Below are 20,260 nucleotides of genomic sequence, written 5' to 3' on the forward strand. Positions count from 1 at the left end.
GCACGCGCCGCGGCTGCGAGCCCCATATTCTTCCACTTAAACTTCGCTTCATGCCAAGTGTCAGAGTACATTTGAAACATAAAAATATGATATCCAGCCCACATTTCCTGAATGCAAATATGTACATTCCTCCGAGCCAAGAAGATTATATTCCAAGCAATAATACAAAGCCGGGGTCTGTAACGGTGATATGAGACTAACAGCGCGCCTTTGAAGGCAGCAAAAAGTGCAGCGGAGCTCTCGAGGGGCTCTGCTCTGTCAGATCCCTTTTATTCCTCAGTAGCACGGCCTTGATCAACTTTCAAGATTTCTGTTTGCGAAAGGTTTCTGTTTCTCCTTTGCTTTTGTGCTCAGATGTCAGGCTCAGAGGGAAGAAGAGATCAGCGCTGGGATGAGGTTTTACCCACCGGCAGTGTTTACTTTGCTCTGCACAGGTCTGCTCAGCGCGTGGCTCTTTTCTTCCAGGCAGCCAGCACCCATGGCTTCAATGCAGTGCTCCCCTAAGATGGAGCTGACAACCCTTTGTTTGATTTGATTATCTGGAGCATGGAAGATCACTGTTACCCGCAGGTAACCGCCCTGAGATACAGAGGCTCGAGGGGACAGCTGGGATCTTGTTCTCAGGAGGTAGAAGTGAGCCCTGTGCTCCCACCCATCGTGCCAGGAGCTGAGTAGGACAGCAGGTTACACCTGCCCACAGCTTCCCCCGATACACTCCTGTTATCAGCAGAAGCTGTGGCATCGAGGCCAGGTGCCCTGCATTCTGTGCTGGCCTCATCCAGACATTTTCTCAGAGCCTGAGAAAGCCAGAATGGGCTCCTGTGCATCTTCAATGTGATCCCTTTTTTGTTTTGATTCACACGAAGATGGCTACAAAAGGAAATGCTATTCGGGGACACACAGCACATCACATACATATTGATGCCAGAGCCAAGATAACAGTGTTTATTGACAATCTGCTATCCCAAAGGTAATTCCTCTGGCTCTCATGTCTCCTGTTTACAGGTCTGAGAAGTCTGACACTACGCTTGCACGTCAGCCAGCTCACAGCTCATAAATGCCAGAGCCATTCACAAAAGCGCTCCGAGGTTTAGCACCGCAAGACTGACAAGTTTTAGATCCAGCTGCTAATCTGGCATGGACCCAAGGCCCTTGGCTCCTGGACAATGTCATTTCTTACACTACTGAAAAGCTAGGTTTGCAGATGGCCACTTCATGCACATGGGAATTGTTATACACAAGGGCTGAAGTGTTCCCTTGGTGGGCTGCCAGCAGACCCCAGCGCGGCGGGGAGCGGGACGCAGAGCTTCAAAGGGCCCCCCAGGCTGGGGACTGCCACCAGGGGACACTGGGTCTGGCCCCATACTTTGCCATAGACTTCTCTGCTTTGCACCAAGAAAGCATGGGGTAGCTTGCATATACAATGGAAGAAGCAGTAAGGGGATTGCACACTAAGAATAGTGGTAGCCACCTTCCAAAGAAGCTGGAAGACAATTCAATAAAACTTAATTTAACAGATCAGCATCTGGCCAGGTCTCAGGATCTTATCAGGCACCCATGTTCCCAGCTTTACAGAAATTGTACTTAGCAGCAACTTCTCATTACAAGCAAAAAGGACGAGCAGCAGTCTGAGAACAAAGCCATCTACACAAGGACAGAAGCATCCGTGAACAGCTCCTGAGCTCTGCTTCAGTCTCAGGACAGATCCACAACTAGAGCTGGCAAGGGGGAAGCCACTAGAATCATAGAATCATAGAATCACAAGGTTGGAAACAACCTGCAAGATCATCTAGTCACATGTCTAGCAGACACTCCAAGAGGACCACAGCCACTGCAGCACTTCCAGATGCAAAGGGCTGGAGTTGCAGCCAGCCCTGTAATTCTTCCTCCCCCACCTTTAAATTTCATTCCCTCACTGACATTTTCATCTCTCTCCTCCTCCAGGCTCACCCACCAGACTATCTGTCTGGTGTTGTTAGCCTTGCCCCCAAAGGCACTGCCACGCTTGATAGTAAATAAGACCTTGCTGCCTCCACACTGCCTGTCTTAAATAACAAAATGAGAGAAACCGTGACCTTCTGAAGGTCTTCGCCTCTGGTTTGGGAAGTACTGCCTGCCAAGCAGAGCCCATCATGCTGCAAAGGTGATCCTGGTTTCAATCCCCTGCCACCAGCTCAGGCCACTCAGGGCCCATTCAGCCCTGCCTTGGGCACCTTCAGGGATGGGGCACGCACAGCTCTCTGGGCAACACTGTCAGGGCTTCACCACGCTCTGAGTGAAGAATTCCCACCTGACATCTAGCCTAAATCTCTGTTCTTTCAGTTTGAAACCATTCCTCCTTGTCCTGTCACCATCAGAGCACGCTTCCCAGCAAAGCCAGAGCCCACAGCAGAACCACGGCACGAGGTGCAGGCAGACAAAGCCTCTACTTACTCGCTGCTTGGATCTTCGCCTTCCGGCTCACCACCAGCCCATAATGGTTTTGTGCCATGCAGTCGTACTCGCCCTCGTCCGAGGAGCCATCTCCCCGGATCCTCTGGAAGCGGGAGACGTACAGCGAGCCATTGGCCAACATGAAGGCGTTCTCGCTGTCCACGATCATGGCGCCGTTCTTCCGCCACGTGATGGTGATGGGCTGGATGCCTTCCACCTGGCAGTAGAGGATCAAGGGCTGCTCCTGCACCGCTATGTCATCGCTGGGCTCCACAACGAACGCCAGCTCAGAGGAGTGACCAAAATCTGAAAAGCAAGAGAGAGAAGGGCAACGTGTCAGCAGCAAGGCAAAGCAACAGCCAACACTAATGCAGCTAACAGGCCATGAGGAAAACATTCCAGTAAAACAAGCAACCTTTGGGAGTGCTTTGCATCCGAAGGTTTTGCCCTCAAAATCCCAGGGTTCGGTTTCCAAAGGCACATCCACAGACACAGCCCTCCAAGGCTGAGATAAGTTACTGCAGAATTAGTCCCAACAAATCCATCGTACAGATATACACTCATTTACTTCTTTTGCCAACTGAACGTTGGAACTCCGTGTCTTTGGCCTGCTATGCTTCATTTGGTCCAGCACACCTTTTTAGGGTATAATTTGCCATACAACCATGATTAGGCACTACAGAAGACAACAGAAATAGAGCTATTGTTTAAAGTTTAGCCCAAGACACACGCTGACATGAAAGACCAAGAAACAGGAGTCACATAAATATTTGAAGGGTGTAAACGCAGTGATGGAGGCAATTTTTTTATTTATTTATTTTTTAAAAAAGGGAAGAGCAATGAAGAAATTCCAGAAGAGCAAGAAAACTGCTATTTCTGAGCACAGGGAAAACCATTCTGGCCATTCTCTTGTGCAGCTCCCACAGCTCTGCCCTGACATCCAGCTTCCCCCTTCCCCTGGGCTCCAGGGGCCCAATGCCACTCGTTCCTGCAGAACTGGGATGCACGTGGCCAACATCTCCCAGCAAACAGAAGGCACAGAATGGTCTTTGTGATGCCTGCCTCTGGCAGAGCCCAGCACAGCCAGGATCCCACCATGAAAAAGGTTAAACTGAGTGGAGAGCAGCTCGTTAATGCATGGGAGGAGTACGAGAGAGTTATCCTAAAAGAGAAAAAAAAAAAAAAAAAAAAAGGGAGAGGGGAAAAAAAAAGAAAAAATGCCTGGCTTTTTTTCGCTCTGCAAACCCAGTGAGATTTTTTTCTTTCTTTCTGCAAATCCCCATTGCTTTCTACGGCAACTTAAATTGGATTACGGGGGATAAACATTGAGTGCAACCTGAGCCAAGGCAGATGGACGGAGCAGACAAAGAAGGCCGGGGTAGTGCAGGCAGGTCAAAGGTACTGCTGTCAAGGTATGAGTGTGCAGGGAATGGACAAACTCTACTTAGTGACAGACACCTAAAGCACACACTTTATTAACCCATTAAGTCTTAAAATGTCAGGCTAGCCCCAGCCATCTCAGTGATCTATCGCTCGATGTGACTTCCCTCTTTATGAGATAGCCTTGGGGTCCTCTCTGCAAGTTACACTGCAGCCAGCACAAAGCCATCAATTACTTTATGAAAATTAAGGAATTGAGATGAATGCTCTGCATTTTTCTGCAAAGTGGACACAGCCTCACCAGCACCAACCATGCTGGGGCCCCACCCCACGTTATACAGGATAAGGACCCCCTCCTGCCTCCCCACAGACTGACCAGGAATTCAGGATTTAACCTAAAAGACAATCAAAATAAAACAACCAGCACAAATCCTAATGAATTAAATGCCCCATCTTCCCCCAGCTCCCTTGTATTCTCAGATAAAACAGCTTATTATTATATGTACAATAAAGGAAGAAAGGAAGAATCAACATAATTACATGCCCTTCCCACAATAGCTGTCATTATAATAACCATCATTAAGGCGTGTGATTGGAGATAATCATGTTTACCTCCATAAACATTCGGTCTGCATCCAAACCACGGGCTGCTCGAGCAGCAGCAGTGAGGGCACTCACAATTAGGACTGGTGCCCCCCGACACAAACTGGGGCAGGGATGGCTGCTGGCTGCTCCTGGGGTCTCCTTGGGACTGTGCCTCCAGGTGTGACACCGGACACTGATTGTTTTGTTCCCTACAGACGCCTGACAGCACCAGAAGCACTCCAAATTCTGGCTCCTGGGATGCTTTTCTGACCTTGAAGAAATCCCACTGCCACTTCCCTGAGCTTCAGGGCAAGGCAACCAGCTGATGGGATGCATGAGGAGAGGGAAACCCAGCCCCTCCATACATCAGACAGATAACAAGTGCTAAAATGGGATTAAGAGAGAAGCCAAGCTCTGTCCTTCACCCCAACAGCCCATATAAGCTCTGGGATGCTGCACCATCCAGTGCTGCGCAGCATAAGGAACAAGCATGAGAAACCAGTCCACAAACTGCCCAGCCGAGGGTCCATGGGCTGCTGCACAGCTGCTCTGAAGAAAACAGGGCACAAGACATGGTAGGAACCAGGCACCTTACACATTTTGTCCTCTCTGAAATATCCCCCTGCATCCACTTGGCTGTAACCGCAGTGGGGATTTCCACTCAGTGGGATTTCTGACATATAACGTGGATTTCAAGAACTGGGCTCTGAACAGATGAGGCTGAGGTCTGGCCTTCCAAATGGGCACTGTGGGGACACAAGTCCTCAAAGCAGACCCCAGAACTGGGGTAAGAGGTGAAGGCAGCAGGATGAGGTACTGGGGACAAGGGGCAGCCAGCTCTGCTAGCACCAATATCCAACCAGGCAGCAGCGAGGCACAGAAATGATGGAACTGGAAGCAAATGACGCTCTGAACATGCATGGAAACAGCAAAAGTGTGACTAATTGTGAGAGAGGAAATCACTGAGGTCACACACGTTCCCTATAGAGTCTAAAAGCCCCAACCACAGGCTGAGTACCAAACCTGCCCATCCCACACAGCACCCCGGGCCCCAACCCTGCAGCATTGTGCTCTGCAGTGCCACCCCTGGAAGCATCCATGGGGCTGGAGGTGAGGAGTTCACCCATCAGAGCCCTCAGCCCTTTGCTGGGCAACCTCCTTCTCTCCTACAGAAGGATGAAGGGAGGAAGCCTTATGAGCTCTGACGTAAAGGCCACGAGAAAATTATTGGAACCCTCACCCTACAAGTCTCCTTTTGAGAAACATTTACCATCTCCCTCAGCTACACAATATGAGACGATATGTGCAAATATTTAACAAAAACTACTTCCCCTATTGATCAAGCAGACAGGCATACTCAGAGAAACCAATTAGCACTCGTGCTTTTGAACCAAGAGATTTATTTAGTGCTGAGAGAAAGAACTTGGAATTAATGGGAAGCTTAAAAGACACTTTGAAGTATATTTAAAAAAAAAAAAAAGTTTAATTATTTTTCACTTGACACTGTGATTCATGCTCAAGGCTTCAAAAGGACTCGCTCGTATCTGAGTATTGTCCTTTTCCATTTGGGAAACGTGGCGTTGAATTCTGTCCTGTTCTTTGGAAAGGTACAGCAGCCCATCCCACCAAGGAAGCCAATGCCATAGAATCACAGAATGGCCTGGGTTGAAAAGGACCACAAAGCTCATCCAGTTCCAACCCCCTGCTATGTGCAGGGTCACCAACCAGCAGACCAGGCTGCCCAGAGCCACATCCAGCCTGGCCTTGAATGCCTCCAGGGATGGGGCATCCACAGCCTCCTTGGGCAACCTGTTCCAGTGCCTCACCACCCTCTGTGTGAAAAAATTCCTCCTATTCCTATCAGGAATGCCAATCCCAAAGGCCCAGCTCCCAACAGCCTGCCCCATCCCTGCACTGCCCATGGTCACAGATGGGGCCTGGGCAACCCAACGTGGTGAGGGCAGTCAGCCCACTGCAGTGGGACTGGGTGATCTTTAAGGTCCCTTTCAACACAACCACTCCACAACCCTACAATTCACCTTGGATCTTCAGCCAACGCACCCAGCCCTGTCCCAGCAGCACATCCTTGTGCGAGCAGAAAGCTCTCATGTGCCCTCCCCTGATTTACTGTGTTTGTTCCCCATGTAATGCAGCATAAATCAGCAGTGACCCACCAGCAGCCATCACCAAGGTTATCCTCTGGTCCTGCTTCAATAAAGCCAAAAGAAAGCATCCCCGCTCACGAGCAGAGATCTGGGGCTTTTACAGGGGGCTGCGGGTTGGTGCTGGGACAAAGAACAGGGCAGGTTGGGATGGACCAACAAAATACAACTCCTGCTTACTGTCAGTGCTTTAATTTTTAAGCACTCCTGCAAATGCAAAGAGGTGGAGGGAGCAGCTCTCCGCAGCTGAAAGGCGTTCTCCTGCAGATTAAAGCAGGTTTCAGCTGATGAAATTGGCAACCTAAAAACCCAGCTGGTGCCCCCTAAATCTCCTCCAGGCTGACCCAGACACTAACGAGAAAAGCACTACGCTGCAGTAAAGTGCAAATTGGCTCTTTAGGGCATCCAGAAAAAATTTACATGCAAAGAAGAGGAGAATAGGCTGCAGCATGCCCCACATCTTGCTGGCAGTAAAGTTTACTAGCTCAGAATTTTTTATTCCCTTTCCTTTCGGACAGAGGCTACGCAAAGTGATTTCTCCATCAGGTACCCACTTGCTATGGGACTGCATGGATAACAGGAGATCTTGGCCACCTGATGCCAAGTTCAGACACACAGCCAGCATCTCTGCCCTGGGTTTTAGCCAAGGAAGGTAAAAACCCCACTCAGAGAGGCACAGAAATGGCTCCAAATAATTTTCAGATGTTTGAGACCAGATCGGGCCAATCCCAGGAGGCTGCTCGTTAAGCACAGTGTGGAAGCAGGAAGCATTCCCAGCACAAAGGGCCCTTCCAGGACATGCTCTGTGAGCCCTAAAGAAAGGGCACAGCCTGGCAATGATGCTGGAAAGGGCAAAGACCCTTTTCATGCCAACAGCTCTACCCACAGGAAGGAACCCAGCCCCATGCTGTCATCCATTCCCCACACTATCAGCAGCCCCAACCAGATCACACCTCTCATACAAACACAGAATGGCCAGGGAGAGAAAGGATGAGAACAGAGCTGGGCTCAGCATGGCCACGGGCACCCCGACATCACCAGGTCCCATCACATGGCCCTGAAATTTGCGTGGTGTGCTGGTGGGCAGGAGCACACAATGCACAGGGAGAGGCAAGGTCCTTCTGGAGGCACAGAGCTTTCTGCACGCGTTAAACACTTTGAAGGTCTTCACCACATCATGTTCTAAGGAAGCACCCCATTCCCTCCTCCTTCCTTTCACTTCCCTCCCTCTCTGCCCCATCACCTCCCACCCCACAGCTCTGAAATTTGGGATGGAGGAAAGCACCACCTCAGTCATCTCAATGCACAGCTGAGCACTGCAGCACTCCCTGACATCCAAAAGCAGAGTGAAACCCAACCACTTCTCTCCTGTTTTGTGCGCTCTCAGGTTCTGGCAGCAAAGCTCCTCATACAGAAACATCCCCCATGTGCAAAAAGCCAGAAAGGCAGCAAATCCTCCACTCTGGCTTTAAGCTACCGACACAGGAGCACGTTGGCTGATAAGTGAGCAGGCTCCCCGTGAGCAGAGGTACACCACCACGTGATGCAGAAGCGAGGCAGAGCAGCACGCTGTGCGCTTTGCCAACATGCCTCCCTCTTCTCTTAAAGTGCGATTATTGACATGTTTGCCTCCTTAAACCATTGGTTTTATGTGCTTGCCAATGGCTCCTGAACACGTGCAAACAATTATTTTTATTTTCTTGCAAAACCAAAATGTTGCATATTCTTTTGGATAAACCAAGCTCGGGTAGGTTTTCATGAGCCCCGCTCCATAATTTATTAGTTTCTAAACTCTGTAAAACTAAAAGCTCCAGTAAAGTTCAAATAAGTTTGTGATTTCAAAGTAATTTTGAGCAGACTGTTCGTGTTCCTGCCCAGTGCTATTCAGCTGATTTCAATGGGAATTCTTCATCTGCAGAGGGGGGCTCCAGCATTGTTCTGTTAGATCAAATAAAAGGACAATATCCGGGGTCAGAAGCCCGGGAGCACAAAGCACGAGGAAATGGTGGTGGGGGAAGGGGGCACAGAGAGAAGCATCTTCTGCCCCAGATCCACTGCTGGCTATGGAATGGAACACTGGGGCAGTGCGTGGCTTTGGGGCCACACCAACACTGGCAGCAGCTTTTTGTGATAGCCACTGCCCCACGTCACACTGCCATCAGAACCAGCACAAGGTCCCCGCAGGGCTTTGCTGCCCCAGCATTACACACAAAGGTGTTCCTGGAGGGAAGTGGGATGGGAGGTGATGGGGCTGCGAGCCCCAGGTTTGGGCTGCAGGGGGTCAGTGCTCAGCACTGTGAAATGGGGCTCTGCAGGAGCAAGAAATCACAGGGAGAAAAGCTCAGACAGAGGGAAAGGAAGGCAGGAGGCTTTCTCATGTATACACGCATAGAGGGAGAGGTTTTGCAGCTCTCTGCTAAGCTGCTCTGCACTGCCTGTCAGCCAAAACTGGGATCGAGCAAAGAGAGGCAGGGACCCAGGCTGCAATCTTGGATCCTCTGCCACCATCCGCTCCTAACGAGAGCAGGAGCTCGCAATGTGCATGACGAGTAACAAGGCAGAGAGCAATCTGATCAGCGCAGCATTTCCAGCTCCCTGTGCTGGGGATGGCAGGGTGGAGTGGGGGCACCAACCTGCCCTGCAGCACTGTCCCTTGGCTGGCTCTCAGATCCCCCAAAGGAAGCTCAGTATCGGTGGCACCAGCAGACACAAGCCCTACACTGTCCCAAATGCAGCACGGGTCCCAATGACCGCCCCAGCCTGGGGAAAGCAGCAGCCCTGCGCCCAGAGCTTCTCCTGTTGGACCCCTCAAGAGAAACAAAACTCAAACGTGAGCTCGAATTTCATCCACTGTCTTTGAGTGGTACTGGGGAAATGATACCAGATACCCTCTTACATATATTGAGAAAAAACTGTATATTGTGTTACACCAATTTAGGAGAAGGAAGTCCTTCCTCACATCAAAAACCAAAAACACAAAGCCACGCAGAGCAGGAATTAGCGAAAGCTTACGGCTTCAATAATTCAGAAGTTAAGCCTACTTAAATATAAATGACGATGCTTAATTCCGAGGCTGCTACTGAGCACAGCCCTGATATCCTATGCCTGCCTCTGAATGCTGGGCTCAGCAAGAACAGACAAAAGCTGCCCACGAACCAAAACAAAGCGCTCCAGGAAATTAAGGGGGAGAAAAGAAAAAAAATAAAAGAAGCAGACAGTGTCCCACTGCTGAGCGCACCCAACGCGCTGCGTTTGAGCCGCGCGAATGGGAGCCAAGCGGGTGGGAAGGGCGAAGCATCCCGGGCGGCACCTGCGCTCATGGTCCCCATCCGTCCCTTCTGCCCCGGCCGCAGGAGGCTGTATGGGATGCAGGGATGCCTCACTGCTCAACACAGCGAGGGTGGGGGGAAACCTCAGGGCTGGAAAACTTCTCATGCACAGCCAAGCGCCCGTGTTGGTCCTTTACAACCGGACAGCGCGCAGCCCAGAGGCTGCCCTACCGAACCGCAGCAGAACGCGACACACGGGACAGCGAGACAGCGGCAGGCAAACCCAACTCAGCAAGGTTTTGCTTTCAACGATTCTCTCTTTTCTCTTTTCTCCCCCCCGCCACAGAAGAGGTGCATTTGCAGCCAACCCCGTGCACAGTTGTGCTCCCAGGAACCCCAGCAGAGCGGCAGGACCCATCCCCTCACATCCCCTCGCATCCCCCGCAGGTTGCTCCCGTTTCCCAGTACGAACCGCTGCGAACCACGTGGCGAAGTCCGCGCTGGGAACAACCCGCAGCCCATCTCAGAACGCCCCGCATCGCAGCCGATCTCCCGCACGCTCCCCTCCCTCTGCCCACAGCGGGCCGTCTCAAGCAGTTCCCGAGCGAAAGGAGAGCACGGGAGGCACGAGAAGCACCGCGGTCCCACCGCGCGGCACAGCACCGCTCCGCAACACCGCGCGAGCCCCGCGTCGCGTCAGCGGGCAGCGTCCCGTGCGCTGCGTGCGGCAGCTCTGCCCGCTCTGCCCGGCCGGCTGCACGCCGAGCCGGGGAAGCACGGCGCGGCACTTCGGGGTTCAGACCGGCGCGCTGCCAGCCGCCCCGCTCTTACGGCCGCCGAAGCACCGCTCGGTCTCGTTCCTGCAGCCGCGGCTTCGGGCGGGCGCGGCACTCGATGCGGCCGGGCCCCCAGCCGGCCGGGGGCCGTTCCGTCCAGCAGCCCCGAAATCTCAGCCCCACGGCCCCGTCCTTCCATCCCACGCGCGGTACCGCGGGCGGCGCCGGGCCCCGCTCGGCCCAACGGGAGCCCGACGGAGCGGCGGCGGCGTCCGCAGATGGGGAAGGGGCCGGGAGAGGCGGGGGGGTCCCAGAACGGAGCGCGGAGCACGGGCTGAGCCCCGCTCAACGAAGGGGATGAGGAACCGAGAGACGGACGGAAAGCGGCGCCGGCTGCAGGCGCTGCAGGTCCGCCGCTCCCCACGCCCTTACCTCCGCAGCAGAGCAGCAGCAGCCCCAGCAGGCGGGCGGGCAGCGCGGAGCCCCGCGGGGCCATGGCATCCCGGGCGGGCGGCTCGGCTCCCTGCGCCCCGCCGAGAGGGAGCGGCCCAGGAGGGAGAGAAGGAGAGAGGCGAGAGCCACCCTCCAGTGGAGGGAGGAAAGGAAGAAAAAAGAAAAACTAAAAACAAACAAACAAACAAACAAAAAAACCCAAGCAACCAAAAACGGGAGTGAAGAAAGCAAAAAGCGGATTTCAGCGCAGCTCCCCTCCGAGCGAGCACGCCGCCGCGCCGGGCGGGCGGGGGGCGGTGCTGAGGGAGCGGGGCCGGCGGGGGCGGGCAGCGCCTTGCGCCATCTTGCGTGTCCGCTCCGCCAGGGGCTCCGAGCGCCCATCGCGTCCCTCAGGGCCGTTCTTTGCCGGCGTCCCCTCAGCGGAGCCGCCTCGTGGGTCTCTCCCACCGCCATTCTCCTGTTAGGGGTCTTCCTCGCGGATCACCGCTGAGGGATGTGTCCTCTCCAGTCTCCCTTCGCTACCGTTCGCTCATAGGTCTCTCTTTGCCACACGGCTTTGCTCTGAGAGGAAAATCATTCCCTCAGTGATGTCCGCTCATCTCCTGGCTGCTCTCCCCTCAGCGCTGTTCCCCACAGGTGGCAGTTGGCACGGGGCAGCCCACGCTATCAGCAGAATCATAGAATCACAAGGTTGGAAACGACCTGTAAGATCATCTAGTCCAACCGTCTTCTCATTACCACTGCTGCCACAAACTAAACCGTGGGGTTTAGGGGATGTTTTCGTCGTGTCTGCCTCAGGATCTGGCCCCTCACTGGTGCCATCGGTGCTCGTTCCCTGTGTTGGAAATGGTGCCCAGGCCTGCAGCACAGGTGAGGTCAGAGCTCTGAGTCCCTCAGCTGTGCCCACACCTGGGAGCTGCCTCTTACCCGCCTTGAGGGATGGTAACCACAAAGCTGGCATTAAACTGGGCTGCAAAGAGAGAAGGTGCTGATGAGATGGAGCAGCTTTGGACTGCTTCTGTCGTGGGTTTCATTCTCAGGCTGTCTTGGAAACCCAAACTGCACACTGAGTTGGTTGTCAGTGCCTGGAGGTGCATCTGCAGAGAGCGGGGCAGGGGAGTTGCAGAGTGGCAGCTGGGAAGAGATCCCAAACCTGGGGAGGCACAGAGGACAGGCACGACAAAGAGCTTGGCTTGTCCCAGCCCAGCGCTCCTTATTATCACAGAATCACAGAATGGCCAGGGTTGGAAGGGACCTCAAAGATCATGAATCTCCAACCCCCTGCCACATGCAGGGCCACCAACCTCCTCATTTAATGCTAGAGGCTGCGCAGGCTGCCCAGGGCCCCATCCAACCTGCCTTGAACACTTCCAGGGACAGGGCATCCACAACCTCTCTGGGCAGCCTGTTCCAGCACCTCACCACTCTCTCTGTAAAGAATTTCCCCCTAAGCACCATCATGACTTAGCTGGGTGAGTCATACAGCCATACTGCCTTCGAAGGTGCTCTTGTATTTGATGACCAACCCAGCGAGGAAGGATTCAGCAAGGGATGAGGTGCCTAAATCCTACCACAGCCTGAAGATAATGTACCAGCTTATGTCCCTCCTGCCATGAAATGAGGTAACACACCCCTGCCCAGCTCTCAGCCCTAATGCCAGTACAGTACCTTGCTGTCCTCCCACTGGTGCTGCCCAATACTCTGCTCCTCTCTGCAAATACAACTTCCTCTCATCATTATCATCATTAGTAAAGTCATCTCTTCAGTGACTGCTCAAAGCCTGTTGTGTGTTTGTCTGAGGGCAGAGGGGGGAAGACAAAAGAAAAAAGAACAACAGAATTAGATCTTAAGTCTAATTCTTTGCACCAAAACAGGTTACTAATCCTGCCTTGCCCAAAAACTGATGACAACACTTTTTAAAGACAGGCAATGGATAGAGACAGTTCCCTGGATGGTGCACTCTGATGCAGTGGAGCCGGTTAGCATGGAAAGAAGACTTCACTGCATCTGCTCCACATTAAAGGTTTGCTCATTTAGAGCAGAACTGATCTGTAAGAAGTTCCTTTCAGTGGGGAAGAATTTGCTCTGGGCTGAACTGGCCCTGTTGGCCTCTCAGGAACATCTGAATTCCTGCACCGTTGCTGACCTTTTGCACAAACTCTGTTCCTGCTTCCTGCTCCCCAGCCATCTCCCTGGCTGCCACCATGCAAGCATTTCTCTATTACTCACAGTCACTACAGGCTCATAGCAGCTCCAGGAATGCTACCAGTGTGGTAAGCATGCTCCAGAGTCTGACCAGCCCCATGAATGTCTTGTCAGAATCAGTAACTCTAAGGGAAAAAACAAACAAACAAACAAAAAAACCAACCCACCAGTGTGTTTTGTAGTGCTTCTTTCCCCCAAAAGCCTGATTTTGGATGCTTTTGCTCCTGTGTGTAGGTGATAGCAAGGGTGGCAGTGGCAGGACACAGGACTGGGGATAGGCAGCCATCTCTTCGAGGGCATGACTCAGTTTAGCCCACATCTTGCAGCTGACATTGGTGACACCACTGGTGTCACATTTAGAAATCCCAAGTGTGCCCAACAATGGGACTCATGTTAAAACCAATGAGGTTTTCAAAGAAAAATGCAAGTTTACAGCCTTTCTTAGAGTTACTTGAGGACAGCATCTGGAGCACTCATGTTTTTCTGTGCTCTTCTGTAACTATGACAGCTTAAAAAGTTTCTTAGTGTTGGATCCAGGAATTTGTTTATCACACTGTGAGCAGAAATCTGAAAAACAGCCCCTCATGCAGGGGGGTCCGAGCACCATCTGTCTGTTGTCCCCCCCAAAAGTTACCCAAGTTATCCTCCATGAGAGCCAGCTCAAAGGGCTCAGCTCACCCCCTGCTCTGTGAATTTCTATCAGCGCCAGAAGTGCTCCTGATTTACACCAATTAATTGCAGACTGAGGTCCCCAAGACACCATTAGTAATTTCAGGGAATGAAGCAGGAGATTAACCTGTCTGAATTAACTCCACTTATTATTCTCTGTGTAACTGTGGTTTCCCTGTCTGCTAACAGTCTGGGAGCTTTTCACTTCCATAAATATATGAGAGGTTTTGGCATCTGTTTTGCGGTCCGTGTCGTAGGAGAGCCAAAATCAGGGCACCCACCTGGAGGTACTGAGCTCTGCCACTCCCGGGAAGTGCTCCTGGAAGCTGCTTTTCAGCATGAAAACTCTGCTATCCGTGCTCAGGGCTGTGGCTGGGACCAGCCCAGGCTGTGTGACAGAAGGGTGATGACATGGTGTTGCTGTATGTCCTTGGTCAGACCTCTCTCCCTCGGGCATGGCTGTAAAATACTGCACGGAGGCATGCTGCTGTTTCGAAAGCCTGGGAGAGGCTTTACAACTGCTGAGTTACACATTGCTTGCAGTGCAGTGTGTGGTATGGGGTGCATACAGCTGTGGAGCATCATCCCAAGCCACCTCCTTGCATCACAGCCCTTTGCCTCACATTGTGCCACTTCCCACCAAGCTGTGCTGGGCAGTGTTCTATATCAGCTGCTTACTGATTGACCTGACCAGAGCCTTGAGCTCAGTGCAGTGATATTGCCAGCTGCATCACGGCACAGGATATAGGGGTGATAAATGCTAGCAAAAGAATGAAATGCAGACAGACACCTTGCTCTTACCTTCACTCCTCTGTAATCCCAGTTCCCCTGTAACTGCTCTGTCTGTGAATCCCTCTGCTGTTAACTCAGTTGCTGCCTTGTTTCCAGTTGTCCCACTCAGCAGCATCACACTGAGAAGTGGGACAAGCAGTCAACCCCCCACAAAGGTCCTTCCTCGCTCATTACCTGTCATTAAGAGAAAGACTCATCGGAGTTACAGTTTGACAGAGTTCCCTTCAACCACCATCAGAGAACACTATGCTAAGTGGAGATTTATTACCACCATAATGCAGATAAAATGAGATTTTATGGCCCTGTAGTCCTGGAAGCATAAAGCAATAATGGAAGCTATCTACTCAAGTAGGGAATGCATCCTAGGAAGAAAGGGAGATGCATGGGAGGTTAATAGCGTTCCTCAGGCACTGCCAGACATCTTCTCACCAATCTGGCTGGACACAAGCCACTAAGTGTTTAATTTAGTGCATCATCTAAGAGAAGTCACCATTTGTTTGCTAGATGCTTCTGCTTATTTTCCAAATAAAATTCCTCAACAATGTAATGGATGAAACTGGACTTTTTTTTAAATAGGAATCAGCTCAATAGCTGAGAAATGAGCAAGCATCAAGAAAGACCTACTGACCCCAAACTGTGCCTGAAATCCCAGAAGAGCGATGTCTAAGGAAGAAAGCACTCACCACCATAACACTCCCAGCCTCCATGGTTACAAGCTCAGGCACTGAAGTGAGCATGAATCCCCAGTCCTGCTCCCACCAGCAAGCACTGAAGCTGCAATACAACCTCCAGTTAGCAGACCAGATACTGGTTCTGGGCCTCCACTCTTTCCATCAGTGATCTCTATCAGCTCACACAGATGAACAAGACCTGCATCAGTCGGGTATGGACTGCAGAGAGGTGGTGAAACCTATGCCATCTTCACACTGTAACCCAGCACAACATCAGAGGCACTCTGCCATGTAGCCTCAGGGCTGTCAGCTGCAAGGCCTTGCTCAGATCCATCCAGACAGGAGTTCCTCAGGTAAGCACGAGGAGATTGGAGATGTAAGCAAATACACACGCGGTCCCTCTCACAGCACAGCTCTAATCAGGCTGCAGAGATACATCACAAGCATTGGGGCAGGATCAGCCTTCCACAGCAAAACTTTCCCTCAGAGCAAGAGCTGTAGAAGATGGACTCATGAGACAAATTCCACTGGTTTTCTGTTGTGTGTTTTTGTGAGGTTTTTTTAGGATTTTATTAATAATCCATTAGTTAAGGAATATAAGGACAACGTTGTCTTACACTTTAGCACTAAAGAGTATTTGTGGAGTAAGAACAGTCTCTGAAGAAAGAAAGTTATAATTAAGTACAGCATGGAACCAAATACAGACACAATCTTCAAACAAGATCAAGTTCTGGTTACACATCCTTATGCACTGTGCAGAAAGTTAAACAAAATTTGATTTTAAAATATTAGCATAGGAACATGATAACAGAACTAGATGGTAGATTTCTGCTGGACTAAACACCTCTTTTCTAACAAGGGTATTGATTAGAAAAGACACAATGATCCCTTCAAAACATCTATTTCTAATGAGATCAAAAACATACACAGTGATCCACTAAAATGGGTGTTTTCTTATAGGTGTGTTTCATGGGCTGATCTCAGGATTATTAGCTAGTAACATAACAAATTCTCAAAGCCTAGGTTATAAGTTAGCTCATTTTAACTACTTAAACCAGAGCCTTACTGTCTGTTAAGTAAGAAATCAAATCGAAAAGTTGAGATATTCAGCTCAGTCGTGTATTTCATCTAACAAAGACCTAAAAGAAGAAAAGGAGTAAGAATTGTGACTCTCACAGCAGCATGGGAAATATACAGTTGTGTAGCCAAACGGTAACATTAATACCACAAAATTATGCCAGTGAGACAAATTTGACATTTCAACAAAGTAAAACAACACACACTGGCAAAAAGCTGAATAGCAATAATCTTTAGTGTTACTGCAAGGGAGAAAAGGGGGAAGGGAGCCTGATGATTAGGAACATATATTAAGTACAATGGGTAATTAAAGGTATCAACAGTTTGAGTGTCTGTGAGAAATCTGCAAGAAAGCTACTTATTTCATGATAAAAAAATATATGCACTGGTTGTTTCAAGCTTTACACAAAACGTATGTTATCTGTCTTCTTCCTTTCACTTCTAATCCAGTCCCACAGTCCCTAATCAGGATAGGTGGGGCCTGGGGTACAGCTGCACCAAACGAGGGCGCAGAGATCAGCTTTGCTGCTGCCAATCAGCAATGATCTCTTGTTTCTGAGAGACCCGCTCTGATTTCTGCAGCTGAGGTTTGCTGCCATCAGTCCACTGCCACCGCAGCACCTGGACATCCAACACTGCCAGCTTCGTGCTTCAGAAGGCTCAACGTGAGGAAACAAAGTGTTTCTGTGGTGCTTAAGGAGAGCGCTCTGCTCTCAGAGCATGCGACAACTCAGTGGTTTGTGACTGGCCCAAGATGATCCAGGTGAGCAGTGCCATACCATGCTTGCTTGTGCGGGCTTCGGTGACAGGCAGGGATGGACTCTGGGCTGATCAACATTGCTCAGCCCACGGTTATGTGATTCCTAAAATAGGGAGAGACAAAGCAGAGGGTGGATGTACCTAGGAGTATCCCTATGGCACAGCCCTTCATCAGCCATGGGACTAAGCCTCCATCCACACAAGTCCTCTGTATGGAAAGATCAGGGCTGACACAGGTACAGCATGATCACAGAAGTCAGTAGAGCTCCAACATCCGTTGTGCCTGCTGCTGGCCCAACTCCTCCTGGCACTGCCCTCCAGCAGTGAGATATCAGTGGAAGTAATCCTTTGGCATGCTTTCATGCTTGCAGATGGCAACTTGCCTTTGGAGATGAAAGAAGTCACCAGAGGTTCTTCTAGAGTGAGCTTTTTTGGAGCACAGTCTTCATCCCCTTTTGCACACCAAAGTCATGGCTTGTCCAGGGCAAGGACTCCCCCATGAAATTAACTACTAGCTCAGGTCCAGCTACGGAAATCTGTCCCCACCCTCCACAGCTGGTTCCTGATAGTCCCCAGTTGGAGGGTTTACACTCCTGCAATTGCATCCGCTCTCATATAACTGTGAATTACCCTTATTGCCTGCAATAACACTTCACTGCCTTATCGGTAACACTGCTAAGTTGTTAGTTTCAAAGTCTTGTGGCAGTGAGTTCTTGGAGGTTAATGATGCACTTCCAGTGCCCAGTTATCATGGCTTTCTAGCTTCATGCACTAACTCCTGCCTAGCACTGATTTTCAGCCATGGTGCTTCAGAGCCCAGAACAGCATTTCTGAGACTCCTCAACTGGAGTTGCTCTGAACACCAACTGGAGCAGCTGAGTCAACTGCAACAAGTAAAGTACAGTACAGTACAGAAGTACGTGTAACAGGGTGGCGTGCTGGGGGAAGAAACTGTAGGATGGGGAAAGATGGAAGCTTCAACAACAGCTTCCCAACAGCGTACATGGAGGCTTAGAGGTTCCCCGCTGAACAGCAGTCTGGCAGCAAGGAAAAAGGCTGGTCCAGCTCAGCTCCAACGCAGAGCACACTGAGAGGGTTCTCAGAAATGATGAGAAATTATCTCCTGTTCATCCAAAACCTTCAGCAAGCTCACTGCTTATGGGAGGCTGAGAGTTGCTTCCTGGAACTTGAGCATCTGAACGGTCTCCATTTGAACACAAAGATGTCCCCAAGGTCACAAGTTAATTTTGTAATTGTTGGTTCTTTTTTTCCTTTTTGCTAGCATAAATTTCTTAAAAAAAAAACTGATCAACATCCTGCCAGCTGAAGCAGTCTCCTTTGGCCAGCTCCTGTAAAACACAGTCCTACAAAGAAACACAACCCCCCCAGCTGTGGGGAACGTGTCTAAGCAATACTTAGAAACAAAGCAAGATAGACATCAGCTCTGCAGCACTATTAAAAAAAATAGTCAACAACCAGTGCAAACATATTCTTTAGAAAAAGGCAGTATAAGAATAAGTTAAAACCTATAATGGACTATAACAAAAGAGTAGATCTACTGCTTTTTTTCTCCAACAGACATGAGGTAGTTGTGTTGTTAGGGAGGACAAAAAAAACAAAGGAAAAAGAGAAGTAGTAAAAATGCTACTCTATACCACACGCTACTCCACTTCATAAAATTAAATAATATAAAGATGCTTCAAGGAAATAAAAATACATGTCGTACATTAAAAGGACAGATGCGTACCTAAAATATTAGGTACAAGAACCTTCATAAAACAAAGCCCAGGTTGGTGAAATGACCCAGACGCTGAAGAAGGTTCTATACAGTACAAGTTGTTAGAGGCACTCGTAGAGTGTGTAATAAAAGGCCACTACATCAGCCTGCTAGCAATGGTTACTGTGGCAGCGTACAAAGAGAGCCTTATAATCCTTTTAACCACGGGAGGGCAGAAAAGGCTGGTGGTTACAGCTCTGTTTGTTGTGTTGGTTCCACCCCCGTGTGGGACTCTGACAAAGTCCATCCCAACACCACAAGGTAGCAGGTAGTCCAAGGCCTCCGTGGACAAGAGACAGTTGAGGAGACTGGCTCAGCACGCTGTGCCTCTTGCCAGTCATAAAGGGGCCTACAGTGAGGTGATGGCACCAGCCCAACACAGAAGGCTCTGCTCTAGCTGTGGTTTCATGTCAGTTCTGCTCAGTTCTGCTCCCGTGAACACCAGGTTACTCGTTAGCTTCAGCAGAAAGATGGGCCCTTATCAGTCTACCTACTGATTTCTTGAAGGCGATATGTACAGCTGACAGGTCCTAATCCTGTTCTGGTGAGATGCTGCACCTTCTTAGCTCGATCCAGTGAACTGAGGGCATGCAGTACCTCAAAGGAACAGGCCCTTAGCGGTGCTTCTAGCTCTCCCATGATCAAAATCAGATTAGTTTACTCTTCAATGATTGTGGACACATGCTATGTTCTCAGATGCTGAGGATGAACTGGTTAAACCAGAGTTACTACACAGGGGAGCCTCCTCTGGGGCCACAGATAGCGCCTGGCACTTGACTGTCTGCACATCCCCCCTGTCTTCCGGGATGGAGTCCAAATCTTCACTCTCCACTGAATCCAGACTTTCCCCATTCCTGTGGAACCCATTGGTGAGCCCGGGGATGCAAACAGCCTCTGTTCTGTTAGTCTTTCTGGTGGCAAACAAGAGCTCATCCTGGGTCTGAACCTCCACATTGCCCAAGCAGTCCATCAACGCTTGACACGCATCCTGCTGGGTGCTGGGAGAGCTGGGGAGAGCCAGGTCACCAGAGGAAAACTCTTCAGGGTCCTGCTCCTCGGTTTCTGTCTCTTGACCATCCAGGGTGCGCAGCTGGGAGTCACAGTCTCTGTCAGAGGCTGAAAAATCAGAATGAACAATGACCTCTGCTTCCACTTGGTGGAGGCTGGCTGGCGGGTGACTCTTCTTTGCTTCATTCTGTTATCAAAAATGGGGGAAAAAAAAAAGAAAAAAAAGCCATGTAAATTAATTGAG

The 20,260-nt window shown here is 50.5% G+C and overlaps 2 protein-coding genes across 14 annotated transcripts in view; both read right to left on the bottom strand.

Annotated features, from left to right (window-relative positions):
• Window positions 1–11,322, bottom strand: part of IGDCC3 (immunoglobulin superfamily DCC subclass member 3) — an 83,242-nt gene extending 71,920 nt beyond the window's left edge. The window contains exons 1-2 of the mRNA XM_031587835.2: window positions 11,038–11,322; window positions 2,434–2,739 (exon numbers count right to left, since the gene is read on the bottom strand). Coding sequence (XP_031443695.1) covers window positions 2,434–2,739; window positions 11,038–11,101 — 370 coding nt within the window. The 5' untranslated portion in view covers window positions 11,102–11,322. The remainder of the gene's footprint in view (window positions 1–2,433; window positions 2,740–11,037) is intronic.
• Window positions 11,323–12,772: 1,450 nt separating this feature from the next.
• IGDCC4 (immunoglobulin superfamily DCC subclass member 4) overlaps window positions 12,773–20,260 on the bottom strand; it is an 88,576-nt gene continuing 81,088 nt past the window's right edge. For 9 of the 13 annotated variants that reach the window (XM_031587839.2, XM_090149144.1, XM_090149145.1 and 6 more), the window contains one exon: window positions 19,088–20,203. In XM_031587839.2, the coding sequence (XP_031443699.1) occupies window positions 19,673–20,203 (531 nt within the window). In that variant the 3' untranslated portion in view covers window positions 19,088–19,672. Of the gene's footprint in view, window positions 12,854–14,733; window positions 20,204–20,260 lie in introns of those variants that run through there. The other 4 variants (XM_031587840.2, XM_090149143.1, XM_090149142.1 and 1 more) reach the window with 3 other exon arrangements.

The sequence above is a fragment of the Phasianus colchicus genome, chromosome 12 (assembly GCF_987193195.1).
Source record: "Phasianus colchicus chromosome 12, bPhaCol1.hap1.1, whole genome shotgun sequence".
In the NCBI taxonomy this organism is placed as follows: Eukaryota; Metazoa; Chordata; class Aves; order Galliformes; family Phasianidae; genus Phasianus; species Phasianus colchicus.